This window comes from Mustela erminea, chromosome 6 (assembly GCF_009829155.1).
Source record: "Mustela erminea isolate mMusErm1 chromosome 6, mMusErm1.Pri, whole genome shotgun sequence".
Classification (NCBI taxonomy): domain Eukaryota; kingdom Metazoa; phylum Chordata; class Mammalia; order Carnivora; family Mustelidae; genus Mustela; species Mustela erminea.
This window is the reverse complement of record NC_045619.1, coordinates 67,453,027-67,479,308: the sequence shown is the minus strand read 5'-3', so window position 1 is coordinate 67,479,308 and position 26,282 is coordinate 67,453,027. Positions and strand designations below refer to the sequence as shown.

The window sequence follows — 26,282 nt, the reverse complement described above, 5'->3', positions numbered from 1 at the left end:
CATACATTATGCAAATCAGATACTCTATGGCACTTGACCTTAAAGTAAACCAAGCACCAGTGCTCTGTTGTTACTGTTGTTTTCATTTCTTTTAAGGTTCATTTATTTATTTTAGAGATAGACAGCATGCCCATGAATGTGGAGAGGGGCCAAGGGAGAGAAAGGATCTCAAGGAGACTTGGGGCTGAGCACAGAGCCCAATGCAGAGCCAGTTCCAAGACCCTAAGGTCATGATCTGAGCAGAAATCACAAGTCAGACATTTAACCGACTGAGCCACAGAGGGCCCCTTGTTGTCTAAATTTTTAACACAAAAATTATTGCAGTGCTTCGATTAATATTCACACTTTAAGAATAATTTATATGCCAATCCAGATCATGAAAGACAATAATCAAATTTTGCATAATGACTGTTCCTACGAATACAGCTTCTTTTGGAGAACCCAATTGCTTATTTCACTATTTCAGAGACAGAGATGTAATAGCACTGTATCCATCAGTCTTACCTCTGCAGCTAAATAGTTCCCAGTTGCAAGGTGTTTAAATCTGAACAAGCTGTTCCATTGTCCAGCACCCCCACGGCACGGGTCATGGTGAACGACCTACAGAAAAAAAGAGCAACGACAATAAAGTCTCAAAGATACTCATGCTGCTGGCAAGCCAGTGCCAACAGTTCATACAAAGCGTTTGCCTGTTAAGGCTCCCTTGTCAAATCCAATATATGTTTGCCTGAGAGGACGATATGGCAGAAAAACAAAATCCCCCACAAAGGAGTAAAGAGACGTAAGTTCACTCAGTGTGTGCACACGTGATGCTCAGGCCTTAAATGTGTAAATACAGTCTTACTCCAAGAGACAGGCTTCCCAGGCCCAAACTGGAAATGCTGAGGGATTCTCTCCCATCGGTCCCTCAAATATTCACTCAGCAAATCATATTAAAAGCTTACTCTACACCTTCTTCTAGGCAACGGGGTCACAGCAATGGAGAAGACTAGAGCTTTCACTAAATAAGATTCGGCAAGTGCCACGAGGAAATAAACAGAGCAAGTGACTGAGTAACTAGGGAAGGCTTCTTGAGATGTGGTGATTAGGCCAGACCACTCTGACATGACATGTGAGCTGAAATCTGCAGGATAAGAACGAACAGTCACGTAGAGATCGGACGATAGCATTCCAGACAGGGAACCACAAATGCCAAGGCCTGGAGCTCTCAATGAACTTAATTATTGGCCCTTTCCACAAGTGCTTTTTTAATAATACCCTGGCCTTTGATACCTGTCCTTGGAAGTGGCCTTGCCCCAGATGCTGAGCCACAAGGCTCACTGAGAGTAAAAGGAGAGGCTCTGAAGCAAGTGGCTTGGGGCAGCAGCAAAGCCAACATTTTACTGTCTGAAGATGACTGTGTTTGAGTCCCAGCTCCGCCAATTCCTATGGTATGATCATGGCAAGTAATTTGACATCTGCAAGCCAGTTTCGTCACATGCAAAATGATTTTTAATTGTTTTGAAGATTAAGTACTAGGAGAATTTTTTTTATTATTCTCCCCCAACAGGTTACCTTCTTTTTGCTAATGCTGACCCCCACCCCCAGTTGGACTCCTGCCCCAGCCTCAAATTCTGTGTGCTACTACATATAAACTTTCTAATGCTTTTGCTAGACTCTAGCTTCTAGGTCTTCCCCTACCCTGGGACGCCTGGGTGGCTCAGTTGGTTAAGCAGCTGCCTTCGGCTCAGGTCATGATCCCAGCGTCCTGGGATCGAGTCCCGCATCGGGCTCCTTGCCCCGCAGGGAGCCTGCCTCTCCCTCTGACTCTGCCTGCCACTCTGCCTGTGCTCTTTCTCTCTCTCTGACAAATAAATAAAATAAAATCTTTAAAAAAAAAATCAAATAATGTAATAATTAGGAAAATACTTCAAAGTGGATGAGGTCTTTAAAAAAAAAAAAAAAAAATCCTGTGGCCAAAACCCTACCCATCTTCCAAGGCTAAGTTCTAAGTTCTCAAATCAAACTTCTTCCACAAATCTTTTGCTAATCACACCAGCTACCCTTGAACACTTTTGGCAAAGGCACAGATACCTCTGACACACTGATCAAATCTATTGGTTGTCTCACGTACACGCACACACATTTTGTGTACAGCTGCTAGAAGTTCACACAGAACCAGAAGCTCCCCAGGGTCCCAGACTAAGAACTATCCGAGACAATAGTTGATCTAGCAATGTCGGTACAACTCACTAGGGGACAACTGGACATACAGAAAGGAGGGTGTTTTCATCCATCACAGTGATTTAAGAGGGATGCTACGGGCATTATGGGGTATTGGCTAAAATACCATATATGCTGCAGGTCACAGGAGATCGAGCCCAGGCTGGACGTTGTCTGTGGCACTCAGGACCCACCCACCCCTCCAAGTGCTCCTCTCTCTGTATCCTGGGGTGGGAAGCCTCAGCAGCAGGGTTCTGGGTCCTTCCATTAGGATGGAAAGCAGAGAAAAGTAAAGAACGCTTCCTCTTCAGGTTCTAGTAAAGGGGTGGCAGGTGCCTCGGGCAGCCTCCTGAAGCAAGGGGGGAGAGGTCTGAGGGCTCAGAGGAGGAGCAGTGAGACCTTCAGCCTTGCCTGATCTTCCAATAAGACTGTCCCCTGGGTGGCTCAGCAGATTGGGCCTCTGCCTTTGGCTCAGGTCACAGTCTCAGGGTCCTGGGATCGAGCCCCTCATCGGGCTCTCTGCTCAGTGGGGAGCCTGCTCTCCCCCTCCCCCTCTGCCTGCTTCTCTGCCTGCTTGTGATCTCTCTCTCTGTCAGGTAAATAAATAAAATCTTTAAAAAGAAAGAAAGAAAGGAAGGAAGGAAGGAAGGAAGAAAAGGAAGAAAAAGACTGCATTCCCTACCCTGGTTTTCCCTGTCTGGTCCTTCCAGTAACATTGAAACCTAATTTGCTACACCAAATATCTCTTCGCCTCGACCACACTGGCTGATACTGCACACAGTAGAGAAATGTCCCACCTCATTCAAGCCTCCTGCACAAATGAACCATCCACAAATATAAACTGGTAACACTTTCACATATAATCGTATTAAAAAGTTTTCATAACAAGTCAGATGAAAAGTCCAATAATTGAAGGGAAATCCACTACAGAGAGGGAAGCTTAAATGAATTCGAGACATTATTTCAGAATTATTAAATAATGGATTCATTCTCTCCATGATGACTGCTTGGTGGGCTGTAGTAGTTACAGTATTTTCGACTGCCTTGTTGGAAAGGATGACAACACAGTGATACAGTTACAGCAAAATCTATAAAACTAATAGTAAATATATAAGAGAGAAGACTCGCAATTCCTTTAAAAGACTTAGAGCCAAATACCATGTAGGCAGAGACATAGGAAATAAGGGGAACTCACTGTATAGGGAAGTCACTATAGGACTTTTTTATGACTATATTTCATTAAGAAAGCTTTAAAATTATACCTCATATTATTGCTCTCCCTGTATTTCTTTAATTCTTTAGAGCACAATGATAAGAAATCTATGGTGTGAAAAATACATATTTTAATTATGTATTTATTTGGGAGCTGCCGGTTATCTTTCACCCTGATAAGAGACATTGTCAGGTAGATTTCTTAGAAGAATATCATGTAGTTTTGGTGATGGTGGTTTTTGCTAAGATTTTCTCAACTCCCTGTAAACCTATCCTCTTGAAGGATAAGGTCTCTTCTGAATGCTAGAGACTGAAAGTATGCCTCAATATGTACTAGGGTTTCAAGTTAGAAAATATGCTTTTTGTACTAGTTCATCTCTATTCTAAACCATGTCATAATTTAGAGAATCATTCTGATATTACATTTATAACTAAGGCTCAGCTCATTGGCATAAACATCATACTTCCTCATTTTCTGTTTCAAGAGTCTGTAATTTGTGTTGTTATCCCTATATTAATGTTTATTTCCTTCTTTTTTAAAATCATGTACAAATAAGTGCGTTCTGTTATTACTTCCCCTAACACGAGATCATGAGATATTTACAAGCCCATATTTACCCCTGTTCTTTCATTTTCCTGTACTTGTATAGAAGGTCTTTTTTTTTTTTTTTTAAGATTTTTTTATTTAATTGAGAGAGAGAGACAAGCAGGGGGAGCAGCAGAGGCAGAGGTAGAGGGAAAGGTAGAAGCAGGCTCCTGGCTGGGCAGAGAGCCCACGAAGGGACTCCATCCCAGGACCCCAGAATCATGATCTGAGCTGAAAGCAGATGCTTTACTGACTGAGCCACGTAGGTGCCCCTGCATAGAATGTCTTCTGATCCTCATTTTCTACCTTGCCTTTCAAATCCAAATGTATTCATTCAAGGTGGGTACAGATATTATATCTACTAGAATAATTATTTACATATTGAAATACATATTGTTTTTATTATCAATTATTTATTATAAATTATTTTCCTTTCATGTTTTCTAAATTGTAATTTAGGGATATTATTAATTTTTACTCATGTAAATCTATAAATAATATTACCTACAAATTTCATTTTAAAAAACTAAGGAAGGATCACAAAGTACATGCTATAAAGGGGAAGTGATGGGTTTAAAATGGTTGAGAACCACAGATGTAAGTCTGGGTGTCCATTAAATCAGAATGGAATGCGTCGTATGTTGGCTTGTTCACAGGTAATTATGTCTCTCTTATCTCCTTCATCGTATAGTAAGACACCTTAAAGAAAAACCCACACTTTACAGGGCACCTGGGTGGCTCAGTGGGTTAAAGCCTCTGCCTTTGGCTCGGGTCATGATCCCAGGGTCCTGGGATCGAGCCCCACATACTCTCTGCTCAGCAGGGAGCCTGCTTCCTCCTCTCTCTCTCTCTCTCTCTCTGCCTGCCTCTTTGCCTACTTGTGATCTCTATCTGTCAAATAAATAAATAAAATCTTTTGAAAAGAAAAGAAAAATCCACACCTTACATTTTCTTAATTACTCTTCCATATTGGCAACATTTAAGAAAAACTTTTTAAAGGATGGATGAATTCTCAACTATGGGTCTCTTCAGCCAATAAAAGTGGCATCTCCAGAAGAAACAAATGTTCTTCTCAGTGACTGTGTAGTTCTGATACCGGAAGTGAGCGAAAGTTCCATCATAACTCCAATGCCATCTGAGGCACATCACTTGAGGTCAGATCAGTGTTGACAACAGTTCACAATGGGTTTTAAAAAGGCAGCATCTTTCCATTCCGTTAATAGATGAGAGAAGAGAGAGAGGGGACAGGAAAAGAGATGCCCCAGAGAGTATAGGAAAAGGAAGTAGCAACATTTCAAATTCATCACAGTAATGAAGAGGTACAAGTTAGTCCACAAATATTACTATTTTATGGATTTATCATAAATGATGTCTATAACAATAAAATAATCAGCTTAGTAACCTTGTCTTTTTATATAAATACTTATTAAAATCCAAACATTATTTGCATACCTCTATTTCCCAGAGCGCTTTAGAACTGGTAGCAGAAGTGGCTGATTGACGCAAGGTTGTCCGAAGGAAAATGTGCTGTTTCTTCTCATATTCATCACAAGTCAGAAACTTCTCTTGTTCTGCATGAAACAGTCTAACAACATCACCCTAGGAAAACAGGAAGAGAACAATGTATTTCCAAGAAAAGTCAGAACAAATACACATAAGAAGCAGATGTCTCCTGGTTTTGATACTCTGGGCCCTTCTACTACTTACTTGGCTTTTAATGATTATGTACACATGTCAAACTATAGAGAAGAAAACTCAGTGAAACACTGTAGTGACTATCAAGGTTTATAAACATCTCCTGAACTATGAATACTAGTGAATACACAGGTTTTACATCCAGAAGTTCAGGAAGACAACCTTCCATTCTTCAAGCAAATGTTCCACGTAGCACATACTTACTCCTTTTAGTACATCCTCTCGATAGGAACTGTATTTCATGAATAAAGTGATTTTCCAGCTAGTGTTGCAATTAACAGCATTCACCTATTAATGAAGAAATGTTAAATTATAAAACTGCAGCTCCATTTGTACCAGAAATTCTTCCTCCAACTAGTAAAAAAGAGAAAAAAGATAACTGTGGCCAATAAGATAGGCACCTCAACACAAATACTACGCAAAAATAGCAATCACCACCTACCCAGATCTTAGGAATATTAATTAGCACAATTACATTCATGAAAACAACGAATGAAGCTGTATGACTTCTCTTCCTCTCATGATAAAAATAGACAAACCCGTTTTTTTTCCTCCCGAACTCACCTCCTTGCACCCTCGATTATCGAGAAGCTCTATGTTGCTGGCGTGCAGCGGCTGTCCCGCGTTCACGGGCATCAGAACAACTTTATCACCCACCACAATCTAGGAATTAGAAATAAGTTGCAACTGAGACACTGGGCAGAACTGTGGTACCACATCTGAAGCTAGAAATAACTGCAGGGAAGTCCAGTTACTGACGCAACACCTGGTCTGGCTTCTGCACAAATATTAGTTCAATTCTTTTTCTCTTAGAGTAAAATATTTTCTGGTAAATGATCATGTCATTATGTTCCAGAGTACTTATCAGCCTGGATTCATAAAGCTCATGCGGGCCCTTTTCTCAGTCTCCCATTTCGGTAAGAACTTTTTTAATGCTGATAAAGAGGATGTCTCCCCTCCACACTGGATCTTATGCCGTGAGCACAGCAGAGCACCTGCCACATCAATCTGCCTACATATTAGAAGCACATTAAGTGCAAGCAGAAAGCGTTACTCATTTCTGTTATCTGTGGGATTAAAAACAAGTCTGTTAAATTTGAAATGTCCCATCATCCCAGAAATACATTAAACATCCTAATGTCATCTGGATTCAGGAAGTGCACAATTAGGTATGACCTTGTAGAAATATGCTTATTGTTTGGTCCTTAAGCATCTGGTTCACTCTTATCTTTCACATCCAAATGTTCTTTAAACTTTGGGGTTCAGTATGAAATTTTTAAAAAAAATGTTTAAGGTAAAAACATTTATCTTGCTAGTTTTCAGTCATAAGCCCACCTTTTCATTAAATATTCTCTAAAATCGAAATGCCTTAAAATTTAAGTTGGAACAATAATTTTTAAAAGTTGTGTATGTTTTACACAATGGTACACTTGGTACCAATATAGCACTATATATTAACTATACTGGAATTAAAATAAAAAGTTTAATAAAATTTAAAAAAAATTTAAGATGAATTAATATTTTTTTGTTTTTTTAATTAGGGGACGCCCGGCTGGCTCAGTCAGTAGAATCTGCAACTCTTGATCTCAGGAGAGTAGAGATTACTGAAAAAAATAAAGAAAACATATATAAAAAAATTTTTAGTTGGTTTTGGGAGAAATGATCTAGAGAATTAAATCTAAGTTGATTTTTTTCATTTATGTTATCATTAACAACGTCCAATTTATCTTTAAGAATTTCTATTCATAACTCAAATTGTGGGAAATGAAGTTATGCTTTTTTTTCCCAAAGATTTTATTTATTTATTTGTCGGAGAAAGAGAGAACACAAGCAAGGGGAGCAACAGTCAGAGGGAGAAGCAGCCTCCCCACCGAGCAGGCTCCCGATGCAGCACTCGATCCCAGGACTCTGAGCTCATGACTTGAGCCAAAGGCAGATGGTTAACTGACTGAGCCACCCAGGCGCCCCAAAGTTCTGCTTTCTTAATGATAATAATAAGCAGTTTAATTTTAGAGTTCCTAGAGTTTCTCTTGTTACAATCCATTAGAAGAATTAGTACTGTATGGGGCGCCTGAGTGGCTCAGTCACTTAAGCCTTTGACTCTTGATTTCAGCTCAGGTCATGATCTCGAGATCCTAGGATTGAGTCCTACATTGGGCTCCATCCTGAGTGGAGAGGCTGCCTGTCCCTCCCCCTCTGCTCTTCTTTTTATTCCCTCTCTCCCTCTCTTTCTTTCTCTCTCTCCAACAAATAAATAAGTAAATAATCTTTTTGAAAAAAGACTTATTACCAAAAGACCTATATGCTCAATTCTCACATAGAACTGCTCACCATCTCAGAAATGAAAACTAATATGTCTCTTTGCATATTTCTTACCGAGTATTATACTATATTAGTTGGACAGATAACTGAAAAAACAAATTAGGACTCAGAAAATAAAAATAAACAAAACTTCTCCTCCCTGTATCTTAACCTAGACCAAGGCTTTCAGGAACATAATTTCATATTTCCAATTTAAATTAAGCTTTTATGGGTTATATATGGGAGTCTACATTCACACATAGTTCTGTTGTCACAAACTATGATAAAGAAGCCTCAAGCTCACTATTCAAGCAAGGGAAGTTGTTCTTAGGTTTGCAGAAGTAGCTTCTACCGCTCACAGGATTGGTCTCTATTCATCACCTGCTTTTCAAGTCCATCATCAGTCGGATGCTGGTGCTGGGACTCAGCAAAGCCATCATAGTAGCTCTCTATGCACAGATAAGGGAATACCGTAAAAAAACAATGTGAAGGGAGAGGGGGAGGGGACAGAGCTGGGCTCTCTTTGCGTTAAAAAAAAGGATGGGGGAGAGAGGGAGGAAGAGTACAAGCACCAGAAATCTTTCTAGAAGTTTACTGTGGTATAGGGGACAGAAGACACTGGGGAGCCGGAAAAAAGGTTAAGAGACTTTAAGCAATGTATCTTTATATTGTTTTCTATCTTTGAACCAAAATGGGTTAAGTATTTTTTAAAAATTAAGTATAAGCAGAAACATATAAAAGTCAATGTGACATAAACATACGTCCAACATCCCCTTCCAAAACACGTACATACACACACACACACACACACACACACACACACACACTTGATACCACTGCACATGACACCACGGTAGCTCCGACTCTCAGGGCCAGAAGGAAATACACGCAGCCATCTGTACTATGAATACTGGGACTTAATACACATCCTGCCGGTGCTATACCCGATATTCCAAGTTCTTAAAGAACAACTGGATCTGGTCTACAATGTCTTTCTTATTTGCATCAGATAAACATTGGTCAATGAACTGCTAAATATAATGATATATTCTAGCTATGTCCTTCCAATTAAAAGAATATTTTTGTTTGCACCTATATCCATTGATCTCAATCAATTTTCTTATTTCTTATTTCTTTTGTTATTTCTTTTCTTATTTACTATTTTCTTTTTTTTTTTTTTTTTTTTTTAAATATTTTTATTTATTTATTTGACAGAGAGAAATCACAAGTAGATGGAGAGGCAGGCAGAGAGAGAGAGAGGGAAGCAGGCTCCCTGCTGAGCAGAGAGCCCGATGCGGGCCTCGATCCCAGGACCCTGAGATCATGACCTGAGCCGAAGGCAGCGGCTTAACCCACTGAGCCACCCAGGCGCCCTTATTTACTATTTTCTTATAGTTTTCTGTAAGCTTTGGGTCAATCCATATGTAATATTTATTTCAAAACACCACCCAGAAAGTCTTCTACTATATATTTTTAAGAGATCAGCCATATAGCCAAAATGCTCTAAACAGCAAGGGTTCATAAAAACAGTAATAACAAAGAGAATCTAACATTAATTCACTCATTTCCAAGTCTTCAGTCTTATTCTTGACAATGGTTACTTGGACTAACCAAGGTGGAAAAAAAAAAAAATCTTGTACATGCAATGGACCAGATGCTAATCAAAAGAAATAAAAAGAACAGATGAGTGCAAAAAGAATACAAAAGTGTGACAAATAGTCCCTGTTCTCAGGGAATTCACATGTAATTAGACAACTTGGTACATATCAAACTTGATAATATGCTCTGAAGCATAAAGCCTGGGACTAGTCCACTGATGTGGTCTGATACCTTCTGAGAAGCTGTGTATTTAATAAGGAACTTAAGGGTGTCATCATTTTCTGCCACATCACACTCACCCTAGTACACAAACATCTTTTAAAAATCCCAATTCCAGGGCACCTAGGTGGCTCAGTAGGTTAAAGCCTCTGCCTTCAGCTCGGGTCACGGTCCCAGGGTCCTGGGATCAAGCCTGGCATCGGGCTCTCTGCTCAGCAGGGAGTCTGCTTCTTCCTCTCTCTCTCTCTCTCTCTGCCTGCCTCTGCCTACTTGTGATTTCTGTCGGTCAAATAAACAAATAAAAAAATATTTTAAAGGGGCACCTGGGTGGCTCAGTGGGTTAAAGCCTCTGACATCGGCTCACGTCATAATCTCAGGGTCCTGGGATCGAGCCCCACATCAGGCTCTCAGCTCAGCGGGGAGCCTGCTTCCTCCTCTCTCTCTCTCCTGCCTCTCTGCCTACTTGTGATCTCTCTATCTGTCAAATAAATAATAAAATCTTTAAAAAAATAAAAAATCTTTTAAAAAAGAATTCCAATTCCAAAAGCACTTCTGTTGATTCTATGCAACAGCCATGAAGATCCAAGCTGAGATTTTACTGGAAATACAGAGCAAAATAACACCACTGGCAGCTACCCTTCTTTGGAAGTGACACTTGGCGTGGCATTGCAGTAGAAACCAATGCAGCAGGGATCTAGTCCTGCCTTCACTAGAATTCTAAGAGATCCAGTTTTGCAAAATTATAAAATCTACTTGCTGTTTGAAGAGGCTCTTTGTCCAAGAGTTGAATTTTTCTCTTCACTGAAAGACTATCTGGGCTCTTCTCCTTTTTAAAATCTACTCTCAAGGTAAAAAACTCATGTCTTCTCAGATCAAAGTTGAAAATGAAAAATTAACCACTCAATCATGGGAAAATAAATGAAAATGAAATATTTATGTACTCTGCTATCCCCAATGACTTTCTAACTACACAACAGCAAACAAGATCCTCCTTACAGCCAAAATGTTGAGGGATCCCTGAATCTATTTTTCCCCAAAAACTATCCAACTCATCATTCTATAAATAGTAGAACCCACAGATTTTTGCGGCTATGAGCATTTTTCTCCCCAAACTTTCATCAGCCTCATTCTTAACATTTCATTTCAGTCACTAAACATCTTATTGGATACTCACAACCTGAATCTCAACTTACTAATTGCTTAATAGTAACATGTAATTTTAAAAATCCTTTGAACCTTACAATTTCCTCTTCCTAGCTTAATATGCTTTTCAAGAAAATGAGTAGTAATTAAATCACTTGTTATGAAGTGACAGTATTTCCAACTGCCCTCAATAAAATACATTTTAGAATTTTAGAATGATACTTATTGCTAGGGAATGCCAACCAATCCTAGAGAAGAAAAGGAGCACTACAATACAATTATTTGTATGGCAAACAGGTGGATGTGGGTGTGCTTATGTTTTCGCAGCAATCTTAATCCCATACAACAGCTACACAATGGTGAGCGACAACAGTGAGCTGTTCCAGCAAAAAGCAATGTGGAAGCTTGTTGTAGCCATGCTTTATGGAACACATCTACGGAAGGAGGGTTTCTATATTGCACTTCACAATTACACTGTCCATTTTACCAAGACGGAATGCTTGGGCAGGAGGTTCCCCCCACCCCAGTACAACTAATTATTTGAAATAGTTCATTACATTCAACTCTCAGTGGATCCTGTAAGGGCCTTTGGATACAGGGAAAGGACTAGAATATATAAATAAATAAACAAATAGAATGAATTTATAAAATCCACAGCTAATCGAAAGGCCCTAATTTATCCAATCATTTCCAAGAAAGGGCACCAGAAGACATGGGGTGTTCTTAAACTGCATAATCAGTCCCTAAATAATTGAGAGTTGATTGTAATTAACTACCTACTGAAATTAACATATAGATCATGCTCAGAGCACACGTCACTTGATGCCAAAAAATAAACAAGTAGGACTTTTTTTTTTTTTTTTTTAAGGAATCCAACACAAGACTTAAGGTGCCTTACATTCCTGCATGCCATGCATCTCCCAAACCTTACCTAAGGAAGATATCATCAGATCATTTATTAACCAAATTAAACCATGAAGCTTGCATCCTGTGGAATTGAATTTGTATTTCAAAATTCACTGAAAATAGAGATTCACTATAAAAGAGGGTATTTCTAGGACAAGAAATATCCAAAACATATTTGAAATGTAATCCAAGTATTAAGAAACCCATCAGAATAATTATATTTTTATATTGCTTTGAATGTATAAGGTTAAGTTTTTTTAAATCTCAACTCTTTTTCTTGACACCTGACCCAACACTTGTAAGGTATTCTACTTACAAAAGTTATTCAGTATTTATTGAGCATTTCTCATGTGCTAGGAATTGTCACTAGCTACTTTATTACAAACAAAAATATCCAACAATTGACCCTATTGAATCATTTCACATAATTTTTATGTTCCCTACTCTATAAACTAGTGGGAAATGCTTGAGCAACTACTAAAATTTACATGATACAACATATATGTATTCCCAAACATATTTTAAATATTGTCATCAATAAGCAAGTGCCCATCTATATAGCTCCTCATACTTCATACATCTTTAAGATGTATAGACCATAAATAGCTGAAGATAGAGCCAGTAAATGAAATATCATCGTAAGTCACTGTTACTCTCTATTAATTCAAAGGGATAAACAACATTCCCTAAGCATAGCTTTCTCTCCTTACAACCATGCTCCCTTCAGATTAGGAAAGGAAGCAAACTCTCTCCTTTGAAAGGTTCAGCCAATATTAACATTACTTAAATTCTTTCACATGAATTCCAGCTGGAAGATGATTTTTTAATTAACCTGAATTTTGTCTTTTTATGATTCCCAAGCACAATTTGCACTATAAATAGCTTTAGCCTATTAAAGAGATTACCATAAAAATAATGTGTTGATTGAAAATCACACGTCCTCTCTTTGTGCCTTTGTGCTATCTGGATTCTCTCACTTATTAACAGTTATTGTCTTTAGGAACACATTCTTTCTCTCTTAATTTTATTTTTACATACATTGTCACCCTCACTTCTCAGCTTCCAGAAGGGATGAATATAAAACCAAGACCCTTCATTTCCTGCAGCATCCAAGGATACACGCATGGCATTCTTCTCCAGTAAAGCAGGTAATCTCTTGTTGACAGTCAGATACTTGTTGCTTTTTATATGCAGCAGCTGTGGGGGAAAAGATATAACCGCCTTTATTCTTCCATGTCCTCTGTTAATTACATGTATGCGTTTGTACATATATTTTGTGTCCACATGCTATAGCTTCGAGTGCAGGTTAAACAAAGGTGCTCTTTTCTCGCTTTATACTCGCCATCTTCCCAAGCTGACTTTCTCAGGTTCCTCTTCACCTCCAGCCCACAATGAACAGGGCTCATGGAGAAATCAAACCAGAGCAGATCTCCGAAAATTTTCATCTACTGATAAATAATAGGATAAAACCAGGCTTCCCAAAGGAGACCAGGAAATGCCCTGAAATCACATCCTCTCCATTCTTGCACAGACACAAAACCAGAATATACTAAGAAAAATAACCAAGAAGCTAAAATAATGGACCAGACCTCTTAGTGTCATTAACTATCCTTGCCACGGACAGCCCTACTTCTTCCTCTGTGAAGAGGCGGGCTTTGCATCCCAAATAATTCCTGCAGGAGGACACTGATCCTACTCCCTTCTCAGATGAGCAGAGGAAACACCATTTCTCAGACTTTTTGGACACTGGGGACAAAACCTTCCCAAGACTTTATTCCACCAAGCAAGAAAGCTAAAACAAATAACCTTTCCTGTCTATTATGACAATCATTTCAAAACAGAGTGGTCATTTTCATATTTACAATATAAGAAAGAAATTCTCTTCTGAACCAACGAAACCCTCACGGCCCAACCCCACTCCTTCAGAATCTACCTTGATAGGGCATGTGGCTTGGTCCCTAACTGACCACCCAAACATTTGCACTTCCAGCTCTTGACAAAAAAAAAAAAAAAAAAAAAAAAAAACATAGACTCTACTTGCTGGCACTTCATATTAATCAAAATTTGGTTAAGAAAAACTCGACTAATGGAGGACTGCTCAAGGGACATGCAACCCACCCACTGGCGTCCTATAATCTGCCATTAGATGAGGTCCTACATCCGGGTTGCTACAGAGCCAGGCACTCTCATCTTGTCCCAGGAGAGGGCTGCTTGGATGGTCCTGTCAGATGCCATTCTGCCACTGGCCAATAACAAAACATCGGGCGATACTATGTTTTAAAACAGCTCTATGAAACACCTCATTGTAGTGTTTACTGTAAGGAAGTTGTTAAGGCTGTTATTGACTCTATTAAACAGTGTCCTCTTTATGAGAGCTCATTGGAGAAATACTTCTCTGGTTTTCCTGGCAACATTTGTGCTTCCAGACCTTTGACTCAGTTCTATGTCAAGGGCCTCCTAGGGGAGTGCTGTAGGATACTCTGCTTCCCTTACAGCAAGGATAAGACTTCCAGGCAAAGCTGAGCAGACTTTACAACATGGATTTTATAAACACGCCTCCCCGCTGACTTCACCTTAGTCGCTGAACCACCTTTCTTTCCCTTTGACCCAGTTGCCTTATTTATTTCTATTTTATCTTACGTGGTATGTATTTTTGAAAATGCCTTGCATTCTTTTTGGAACAAGGTGGGGCACATATTAACAAATAAGCAAGTAAAAAGCTAAAAGATCTAAGAGAAGCACAAGAGAGGGATGCAGCCTGAGATAAATCAGTGAAATAACTTGTTTAATAACAATTCAAGGATGGTTTCCATATAGAAGTACAATAGGAAACTTTTCTTCTCTCTACAAAATGAAAAATAAAGCTTCAGGTGTTACATGGTAGTCCCATCAATTCTAAAGGAAGATTTTAGTACAGACCTTTAAAAATTATGTTTCCCCATCTTCATCCTTTTGATGTAATAATGACCTAATTCACTTCCTTATGTGTATGCATCAGACACATTCACAAACATAGAGAAAACTGTGCTGAACATCAACTGAAAATATCATGATATCCGTAATCTTCATGAAAGAACTATTATATCCTCAAATTTTAATGCAGCTTGACATGCCTATACAAATGAAAATTACCCATCAGATAGTCACCGTTTTTAAGAGAGAGTAAACAGACTTACTTGTATAACATTACTGTATTTCACAATTTCTCCCAACAGTTTCTTATTCTCTGATTCATTTTGTTTTTGTTCCAGTTCTGCAGCATGCTGTAAAATGATTATCAAACACTCAGCATGGAAACATAGTAAACAGAGTACAACAATTAACAGCAACAACAACAGAAAACAGGTTATTTTAGGAACAAGGACTATAACCATGAATAAAATAGGCTGGTTGCTTTACTCTTGGTACTGTGGATAAGGGACCAACCATTAAATAAATGACTGTAATACAGTATGATCACGGTCTCAATTTGATGCTGAAATGTGGCCAAAAAATATCTTGGGATGCTTTTAGGTTAAAAATGTCAGAAAAGTACTAGGCTCTTTGGTCTTACAAAATTAATTTCAGAAGGAATACTGTCAGACAAACCAAATAATATAAAAATAGCAGGTGAATTTCAAAAGACTCAAAATAGTTTCAGTTCTGAAAGTAACAGGAATTTTAATAGCACAAAATTTTAAGTTCTATCAAATTTACATTCAGCCCAAACCAGAAGCAACAGACTTTCAATTTCTTTTTCTAGTCTTTCAAGAAAAAAATTAAGTACTATGCCAAGTAAAATATAACTGGATTTGAGATTCCTACAGAGATTCTGAATTGTTTCCAGTTTGATGTGAATCTCCGAATTAGTCTGGCACACCCTAAGAATTAGCAGCAGGAGTGTATTAGCTCCATGCCAGGAAACGAGAGGATCACACCCTGTGACTTCAAAGTCCCTTCCACTTCCAATGTGTTGCTACATCTATTCTAAATCTCTGTGCATTGAGTGAAATCACTAAGATACAAAATAGCTGGTTTGTTATTGCTGTTCTGGGTCTAGCCTAAGCCAGACCAATGGAAACTAGCCCTTACCTGTAATTTCTTCAGCAAGGCTGCCTCTGTGTGGTTCCCCTGTTTGGCTTGCTTAGCTTTCCAATATTGTTTCTGGGCAGAATATCGGTTCATAGGGCACACCTTAAAGAGGCAGTCTATGACAAAGCAACAAACAAAAACACTGTAACTAAGGCAACCAGCATTTCTTAGATTTTCCTTATAGCCTAGCCTTGGAACCTTTAATCCCTGAGTAGAAAGAACACCGAGCCCATCTCCCAAACTCCCCCATAACATCCTTTCCAAATAATTATTTAGATTGCTAAAATACCTTCTGCTTCATTAGTTTAGGTTTTTGAAAAGCTAACATAGCTAGTGTAATTTATTAAAAAGTCGAGTCAACATAATCATTACATTATATATAAGGTACTTCTTAATGACAATGAGGTACCTGGTCTTAGGAAGTGAATAGAATGAGATTAGTGGTTCTCACTACTTTACCTCACCCTGCAAATTTAATTATTTATTCATGGTATGTATCTTTGACAGCCAACGTGATGCAAAAAGTAGAAACAATCAATCACAACAATTACATCTCAGAGGTGCCTGGGTGGCTCAGTCGGTTGACTGTCTGACTCTTGATTTCACCTCAAGTCATGATCTCAGGGTCATTAGATCGAGCCCTGCATCAGACTCCTTGCGATGCTTGAGATTCTCTCTCCCTCTCCCCTTGCTCCTCTCCCCGCTCATGCTTGCTCACTCTCTCTCAAATAAATAAATAAATCTTTTTTAAAATAAATAATTAATTAAATCGCATTTCGGTCACCCATTCCCCAAGTTTCCATATATCTGTACTAAATATCAAGATGGGACATCACAGTGGAATAATACAGGGAGTGTTATCTCTAAGTCAAAAGCCAAATATATTTTTTCTTTTTAATGAGGATGTTACAAATGTGATGAAAGAATCCTTCCAGATGCTAATGATTTTGGATGTTTGTGAAATGGACTACAAACCAGAATAAAGATTAACTCTCAATATTCTATGATAAAGAAGTAGGGATGCAGAAAACCCCAACATTATCTTCATTTTTTTTTTCACAAAAAAACTTTATTAACTTAATGTGATATACTTACTTTATTTTGGTTGATGTGTTAATATTTAGGGTCATTCTCACTTTTTAAATATGTATCACAAAAATAAAATTCGGGGGGCACCTCGTGGCTCAGTTGGATAAGGGGCTGCCTTCAGTTCAGGTCATGATCCCAGAGTCCTGGGATCAAGCCCCTGCATGGGGCTCCTTGATCAGCAGGGAGTCTACTTCTTTCTCTGGCCTTCACACCACTTGTGCTCTCTCTTACTCGCTCTCAAAAAAATAAAATCTTTTTAAAAATAAAATAAAATTCAGTCAATTTCACTACATTCTTGACTATATTATATATACTCATCTTTTCTCTTTAAAAATAATTATAAAATTGGGGCACCTGGGTGGCTGGGTTAGTTAAGCATCTGCCTTTGGTTCACATCATGGTCTCGGGGTTCTGGGATGGAGCCCCACATTGAGCTATCTGCTCAATGGGGAGACTGCTTTTCTCTGTCCCTCTACCCTCCCCCTGCTCAGGCTCATGCTCTCTCTCTTTCAAATAAATAAACAAAATCTTTAAAAAAATAATTACTAAATTAAGTGATGGACTTGATCTCTTTTCAAATCTCTCTTACAGTTCTAAATGGCATAAAATGACCAAGAAATATGACTATACACTTTTAAAGAAAATTTAAAAACACAGAAGAAGCAGTGACCCTTTCTACAGCTTGTACTCATAAGCAAGTTCTATTGATTGTCCTCCCACCTGATAAACATACAGGCTACAGAAAACTAATTATTCATTTCTGGCTTAAAAGCTACTGGAGGAGTAAACATTTCATACATAGCGGGAAAACAGACACCTTCCACCCACTGAAAGTAGGCAGAGAGACCATCACAACTATAGTACGATACAGGTATCACCACTTGGCACATGTGTGTGAGAACCTAATAACTAGACCTCAAAACTGTTTCCCTTGGCAATATATTTTATAAGCCCTAGAAATTATTTCCTACATATCAGTAACTACCAAGAAAATATACAAATTTTTTTAACACCAATATAGAGGCTGTGAATATCACAAAAGGAATGCTCCTAATGTAATGGGAGAGACTATTCTGTTCTGTATAGGCCAGAAGTTGAATTCTACATTGTCTAAGTGTAGCAAAAACACAGCTCCATATTCAAGTTGAACTGAACTCCATGATCTGTAGCCTATACTTCTGACTTCATCCATCCAGGAAAAGAAAGAAAAATGTGTCCCTCCATTACTTCAGATTCTTAACTAAATTCATTAGGAAATGGTCCTTTAAGGGAGAAAATATTTTTTCTAGATCACCCCAGTCACCCTCCTAATTAGTGGTATCTTTGGGTAGCTGGCAAGCAGACTGTGAGCGTCACGGTCCTGATCATTGTGGCTGAGTTTATTGTGAAGTGAAGCCAAACATTCAGCCAAACCATGCTGACTGGCCTGGTTGTGCTGCTAGGCGCTAAGAACCAGGTCCTGTCCCCTAAAAGTTCACAGTCTTGTGGATGAGACAGTATTGGAAGTTTCACGCTGGGGCTCTTCAGAAGGTACCACAGGACACAAAGATGCATGTCGCCCACTTCACCAGGGGAGGTCAGAATAGTCCACCCAACGAAGACACAAACCAAGTTTGAACGAACCAACATTAACTCAGCACATTGCCAAGGGGGTTCAAACGCACACAGGGGAGGAGGGGCATGCCACACAGAGCCGATGGCGGGTACAAAGGCAGAGAAGGAGACTGCCAAGGGACCTGCCAGCCATATAGGAAACTACAGCCTAGGCTATGAATTGAGAATGGAGTGGCTGCCCAAAGTCGGGATCTGTAGAGCACTATGTGCTAGATTAGGAGAAGGGACTTCATTTCCTGGAAATGTCGAACTCTTAAAAAACTTGATGCTCTTCACAGTGTGTGAAAGAGGATGTGAAGGAAAGTCAAGGGGACCCGCGGGAAGCCCTCTGCCGGCATGCTGGGGGACAGCGAGCATCTGAATGTGGGCTGTCCAGTCGTCGGGGGCTAGCCATAGACTTCTAAGAAAAAAGCAGAGTCAACAGGCTGAATAACCAGTGAGATGTGGTGTGGGGAGAAGCGAGAAGAAAGGAGGGTGAAGATGGCCAGATGAACAAGCTTTCATCCACGGTGTCTGAGACGCAAAGCCTCGGATTTCAAAAGCTTTTCCATCGTCAGGGCCCTGGTTCCCTGGTCATCCTCAGCAGCCTCCCACTGGCCACATCTCATTCCCCGCTACAGTACATAAAGAACGGGTCCGTTTCTGTGTGGGAACTAGTATCAAGGGACTATTTTGGTTGATGGGAAAGAATGTGGGGCATACACAGACGTCCGTCAAAATGCTTTTCTTGTTGATGGTGGTGATGGTGACGGGGGTGTGTATGTGTGTGTGTTTAAGTCTCTCTTCCTTTTTGAGAAAACATAAAAAAGATCTACTGGTCTTGGGCGAGTCACATATCTTGTCTGATTCTCAATTTATTGCATAATTAAGGTGTTAATACCTGCCACGCCTCATTCACAGGACTGCTGAGATTTGCAGAAAGAAAATCTTGTGAAAGTACTCTGTGAACTTGAAAGCCTTATTATCAATGTAAGATATTATTATTAATATTGCTTCATTCATTCAGCAATTGCTCCCCAAAGATTAAGAAATGACCGAATCCTTACAGAGCTCCCAGCAAAGAGCAACTAGAAGCAGATTTCTCGGGTTGAACCTGAACACAAACCAAAAACGCTCAATTCACAACAAGGTGTTCACTGTGGTTTAAGATGCCACAGTGTGTGATAGTATAAAATTCTAAAATTTCCCAAAACAGCATGGCAGTGAGCAGAGGAGGCAATCTCTATTACCTTTAACATATGCAGACACAATCCCTCACACCAGCACGGATGGAAATGTCCCACATTCACCCCCTCCTAAAACGTCCCACATTCACCACCCCCCCAAGTAGAAATCCCACTCGTTCAGTGCTATACTCTCTCACCCTGCCCTCTAGTATTTGTTGGTCTGCTCTTTCTCTAAATTCAAAGGTATATAAGAAAAAGGCTTTCTGGGGCACCTGGGTGGCTCAGCCAGTTAAGTGTCTGCCTTCGGCTCAGATCATGAACCCAGGATCCTAGGATCAAACCACACAATGGGCTCCCAGGAGGGAGCGTGCTTCTCCCTCTCCCTCTGCCTGTTGCTCCCCCTGCTTCTGCTCTCTCTTGCTATCTCTCTTCTCCTGTCAAATAAATAAATAAAATCTTTTTTAGAAAAAAAAAGTTAATTTTAAAAAAAAGACAAAGGTTTTCCAATCAGAAAGCAACCCAGTGTCTTTTGTTAGTTCAGTAACAACATTCTCTTCAGCATTTCAAGACTCAAAAAAAAAATTTTTTAAAAGGAAAGTTTTGCCTCATAGAGCCAACACTAAAAAAGCACAAATTAAAGGAAGTAACTTGAGTTAAATTTTTTAAAAAGCTTAACCTGAAGACCTAAGGTCAATAATTGTGCAGAATTACAGCAGCTCAGGAAATGTGAGTAATCCTATAAAACATGATATATTCAGTCAGACAATATTTTAAGAACAATGCCTTAGAATTAAAACCTTTTTTTTTTTTTTAAACTACTCTGGAAGGAAAGTAAGCCTCCCAAAAGTGTTCACTTTAAACTGATAGAATCAGTAGCATTTTTTGCCTGCTTCTAAATGCTAGTGGAGAAAAGAAATATGAAAGCCATTCAAACAGTATAGAGCATACAATGTGCATTCCGAAGAACTACCTTTTCCACATGATTCCATGTAAATCTGGTAGGAAACCAGTCTAAACCTCCATTTAACAACACCTATCTAAATAGTTCTGAAATGTTTTGCTTTGAATCTGTACTACATCTTTGCATCTAAGGCAGTTTCTACATCCCTAGAAACTGTCTATAGGACCCCATTTGGACTACTAGATGCAAAATTATGTAATGGCCAACAACTTCCTTTGGTAATGGTGGAAAGAAAACTTTCATTTCTCTTCCCTCCTAAAGATGTTGTCAAATTTAAATGACACAAGACATTAAACCATCAGCAAATGCCTGTCACAAAGCAGGCATTCAACAAATGGCTCTTTCATGGTAGCCTATAAAATTACCTCATACTGATTACAAGGAACATGGTTGCCAAGGGCTTGATTATTTCCACGTGGAGAAAGGTGGAGAGAGAGGGCGTCTGGAGCCTTCCTTTTTCTCTTTATGACATAAACAGGACGCAGCAGCATTCAATGAATATTATGGGACCTTCCCAATGATAAAATGGAAAGTAGTAAGAAAACTCTCCCTAGGGTAAGGGACAGGCACACAAGGGGCCATCCGACACTAGTAATTAGAATTCAGAGTTGGTCAGAAGACAGGTACACATTCATTAACTGAAAATGTAACTGTAGCTCTCTTTTGTCTTTTAGTTTCTCTAAGAAAGCACCCTGAAATACTGTGTTTGTATAAAAACTCTTTATGTTTAGAGTGTATTTTTGTTTCGCTTAGGCATGGAAATCTCAAAGGAAACCTCTACCTCCCTGGGTCATAGCCTAAGGCAAGGATAGAGAGGGTGTGTAAGAGTGAAAAAGTTCTCTAGAATTTTACAAAGGCCAAAGAAAATTTATTACAGGGATTATCAGAGATTAAAGTTTATCAAAGTCCCTGGGTGGACAACCAGGAAGATGCAGGATAACTTCCTCTAGGCAAAAGTCAGCTATTTTACTACTAAAGAGAGAAAGAAATAGCCTTTTGTAGTTACAGACTCCTAGATGGCTAAAATGTTCAAACTCCAAGGGGCTTCAGATAAAATCTGATCTTTTCCTTCTTTGAGTTAAAGAAGTAAAAATTCAGAATGAGCTGCCTAGGTTGTTCATGATAGAACCTCTAGATCAAAGTAAATTGTCAATATGAACAAGTTCAACCACACACAGGGTGCTTGAATGCCTTCACAGGGGACAGTCTGGCCTCATGGTAGTAGGGATGGTCAGACCACACTAGGTTTGCTCATTCCAGTTTACTACCCTGGAACACTTTATATAACACGAAGAGTACTATACATGGATAGTCAAGAGACCCTGAGAGTTAATCAGGATTATTTCCCCCCCATCCCAGAAAAGGAAATGGAGGCTTTTCTTAAGACCACACCATTGGTAAGGAATCCAGCTGGAATTTGAACTGAGATCATCTGAACCCAACTCAGTGTTCTGTCACCTTGGGATGACACCATCTGGGAGCAAATGTGTCATACAAAGGCAAAATCTGTACCACTTGAAAAGCTATTAAAATTGTACATGGACACCTCGAGGCCAGTTAGAACAAATCTAATCTGACTTCTATACCACGGCCCTAAATATGTGAAAACAGCATCCATCTCACATCCTGAGCTCATCTTTGGTTTGATTACCACAGCATGATCTCCTCACAAAATTCCATTTTTATTGCCAAATATGAAGAATACTTCCTCACAGTATATGAGATTTTAGCCAATTAAACATTGACTTGTTAAAGAATTTATTAAAGCAGTTATTAATGTATTTAGCAAGTATATGCAGTGGGAAAAAAAAAACTGGTCAGAGAGTGAGATGTGCCTCAGTTTCCATGCTACCACAGTCTTGCAATGTGTTTGTGTGTGTGTGTGTGTGTGTGTGCATACACACACACATATATCTCTACAATAATACCTCAAAAGAAACTAATTTTAAAAATGAAAAGAAAAGAAACTAATGAATAGTTTTTCATGGGAAATATGCCATATAGGCATACGTAATTAAATAAATCTTTTAAAACATCAATATGTTACAAAAATCTTAGTCTCAAAAACATTAATCACCTCATTCATACATTAATGGGTAAATACTCAAAAGTAAATGGAAATTTATTATGCTTCATTGGGAGTACAGAGAAAAATAAAATTCAAATGCATCAATGCTAATTTTCATTCTAGTCAAGCTTTAAACTTGAGCATTAGACAAACCATTATACGACAGATAAGTGGAATATTTATCAGAAAATCATAATGTATAATTTTGCAATCAATTATCCCATTTTCAAAGTGTCATATTAACATTAATAATCAAGAATGTCATAGACAGACTGATTCAGAAGTCTAAATGCAAGTTACCTTTCTTTTTTTTAAAAAAAAGATCTTATTTATTTGAGAGAGAGCGAGAACATGAGCAGTTGCGAGGTGAGGGGGAGTCAGAGGGAGAGGGAGAAGCAGACTCCCAGTTAAGCATGGAGCCTGACATGGGGCCCCATCTCAGAACCCTAAGATCACAGTCTGAGCCGAAGGCAGACACTCAACTGACCGAGCCACCTAGGTGCCCCTAAATGCAAGTTTCTGAACCCAATTACACAAATACCAAGTTTGGAAAAAAAACAAACAGAAGTGAATTTATACATACATAAATGCTTTGTATGTATATATATACCTAAAATATAGATACACATATATAATGGTTTTTATATAATATGTTCTATATTTTTATTTATATTCTTATTTATGTTTATAATATACTATGGTGTCTCTTATATATCAATGGTTACCACATACATTCCCTCATTTAATTCTAAAAAACTTTTTTTTTTTAAGAAAGATTTTATTTTTTTATTTGACAGAGAGAAACACAGCGAGAGAGGGAAACACAAGCAGGGGGAGTGGGAGCGGGAGAAGCAGACTTCCCGCTTGAGCAGGGAGCCTGATGTGGGGCTCGATCCCAGGACCCTGGGATCATGACACAAGCCAAAGGCAATGCCTAACGACTGAGCCACCCAGGCGCCCCTAATTCTAAAAATCTTTTAAGATAAAAGTTAGTTTTATGAATGAAGAAAGAGAAACTTGGCCTATATTAGTGATTCATCCCAAAGTCTCAAAACTAGTTTTTAGACCTAATCCACATCAATCTGTCCCCAAAGCCCACCACAATTTAATCAAAGGCATTCTGTATTTCTCAAATTAAAACACACAATATGACAGTCTATCTTTCCCTGGTTTCATAGTCCAAGAAATGCTGAACTTCTATAAGGACCAAAAATATTTAAGAGTATCTACGTATCTGCAGCTCTGACCTAAGAGAACAGCGAAGTAGCAAACTAGAAGAACTTGCGCAGAGAATTTTAGAGCATCACACCCTCTACTTCAAAAGTAACAACTTTCAAATAGCTGAACAATTAAACTGTTAATACAGATAAATTAACTTTATAGAGATAGCTCCCCTTTTTTAATCAATTTTAGCATGGCAATTATAACTCTAGGCATTAAAAAAAAAACAACTTTTTAAGTCTAACGGGCTATTTTATGCCAATATAGTTATGTAATAGAAATATCTAGTTTAAAGAATTGCTTGCTGTTCATCATCTAGGTACAGAATTAACTGCTATTCTCATATGGAAAACCTCAAACAAAACCAGTTCACTGTACTAGGTATTTTGTGGGCAGCAATGTATCCATATGAACAAAAAAGATCATAGACAGATGATCCATTTGTCCTTCCATAGACAAATGGATAAAGAAGATGTATCCATATACACAATGGAATATTACTCAGCCATCAAAAAGAATGAATACACAACTTTTCTATCAACAGGGATGGGACTGGAGGAGATTATGCTGAGTGAAATAAGTTGAGCAGAAAAGGTCAATAATCATATGGTTTCACTTACTTGTGGAACATAAGGAATAATGTGGAAGACATTAGGAGAAGGAAAGAAAAAGTGAAGAGTGGGAAATCAGAGGGGGAGACGAACCACAAGAGACTGTGGACTCTGAGAAACAAACTGAGGGTTTTTAGAGGGGAGGAGGGTGGTGGGATGGGTGAACCTTGTGGTGGGTATTAAGGAGGGCAGTATTGCATGGAGCACCGGGTGTAATATGTAAACAATGAATCTTGGAACACTACACTAAAAACTAATGATATACTGTATGGTGACTAACATAGCACAATAAAAAATTAATTAATTAACTAAAAATAATTTTTTAAAAGATCATAGAGTCCTAATCAGCATTATCATTGTTGATTTATGCCCAAGTAAGACTAGCTTTCTATTGACTACTACCATGATTAAAGTATCTATCACTATAGACAATTTAGGAGTCAAGGGACAACACTTGGGGCACCTGGGTAGCTCAGTCATTTAAGCCTCAGGCTCTTGATTTCCACTCAGGTCATGATCTTGGGGTCATGAGCTCTAGCCCAGGGTCAGGCTCCACGTGCTCAGCGGGGAGTCTGCTTGAGGTTCTCGATCTCCCTCTCCCTCTGCCCCTCCTCCTGCCTCCCTTCTCTCTCAAATTAATAAATCTTCAAAAAAATAAATAAGTTTACAACAGTGTTTTACCAACTGTCATTGTGCAAACCAGGTTTAAAATTAATTTATATGGCTTCAGTTAGCCCCTTTGGAATGGACTGAAATGGAATGGAACATGAAGGGTTGGGGGAAGGCAGTGGGGAGGGCAAGGAAAGGAAATAGAGGACACTGCAACTAGCAAGTACTCTTTCAAGAAACTTGTTTCTGGGGTGTGTGTGTGTGTGTGTGTGTGTGTGTGCTGGATTACAATGTAAAATGTATCTCTTACTGACAGTTGCTTTAAAAAGTATTTGAAAGTCTCTGTTCTAAAGGACTACACATGGGTACCAGCTATGGTTAACAGAACTGAAAAACTTAAAACATACATATTATATATATACAAATGTATTATATTTGTATCTGCACATATTACATAAATACAAATAAAAGTACAAATATTATACAAGTTAGTACAAATGTATAAGATCCACATTAGGTAGATACATAATGCATTTATAATAGATATGTCATAATAGGAGAGAGATTGAAAGAAATTCTGTGGTCGAGAGGACAGGAGAGGACCAAAGGAACTTTTTTTTTTTTTTTCTCTCTATGAATGACTTTGGAAACCCCCCCAAACTATCCTTTTATTAATTGTTGCATCAAATTTTTACACAGGCAATTACAATGGAACAGGAAGATGCCCTGTTAAAACTGTCTTCCTCCTTCTTACCCCCACTCTTTACTGGAGCGCGTATCTATCAGATGGTATCTTGCATTAATTAACATGTTTGCATGTAACTCTACATTCAGCACCTATTATCTGGTATATAGAAAATGCTCAGAACCTACAGAAGGAAACTTCTGCCTAGATACCTGAGCAGCAATCATTAGAATCTCTTCTTTCTGCTCCCGAAGGTTTGAGGGTCTCAAGGTTTAAGGGTCCCTTTTGTCTTGTTAAAAGGAGAACATGAGAAGAGAACAATTG

The 26,282-nt window shown here is 38.7% G+C and overlaps 1 protein-coding gene across 2 annotated transcripts in view; it reads right to left on the bottom strand.

Annotated features, from left to right (window-relative positions):
* Nucleotides 1–26,282, bottom strand: part of ITPR2 (inositol 1,4,5-trisphosphate receptor type 2) — a 497,678-nt gene that overhangs the window by 390,348 nt on the left and 81,048 nt on the right. For both annotated transcript variants that reach the window (XM_032347608.1, XM_032347610.1), the window contains exons 3-9: nt 15,935–16,050; nt 15,040–15,126; nt 12,902–13,060; nt 6,260–6,358; nt 5,900–5,983; nt 5,453–5,599; nt 505–600 (exon numbers count right to left, since the gene is read on the bottom strand). In XM_032347608.1, the coding sequence (XP_032203499.1) occupies nt 505–600; nt 5,453–5,599; nt 5,900–5,983; nt 6,260–6,358; nt 12,902–13,060; nt 15,040–15,126; nt 15,935–16,050 (788 nt within the window). The remainder of the gene's footprint in view (nt 1–504; nt 601–5,452; nt 5,600–5,899; nt 5,984–6,259; nt 6,359–12,901; nt 13,061–15,039; nt 15,127–15,934; nt 16,051–26,282) is intronic.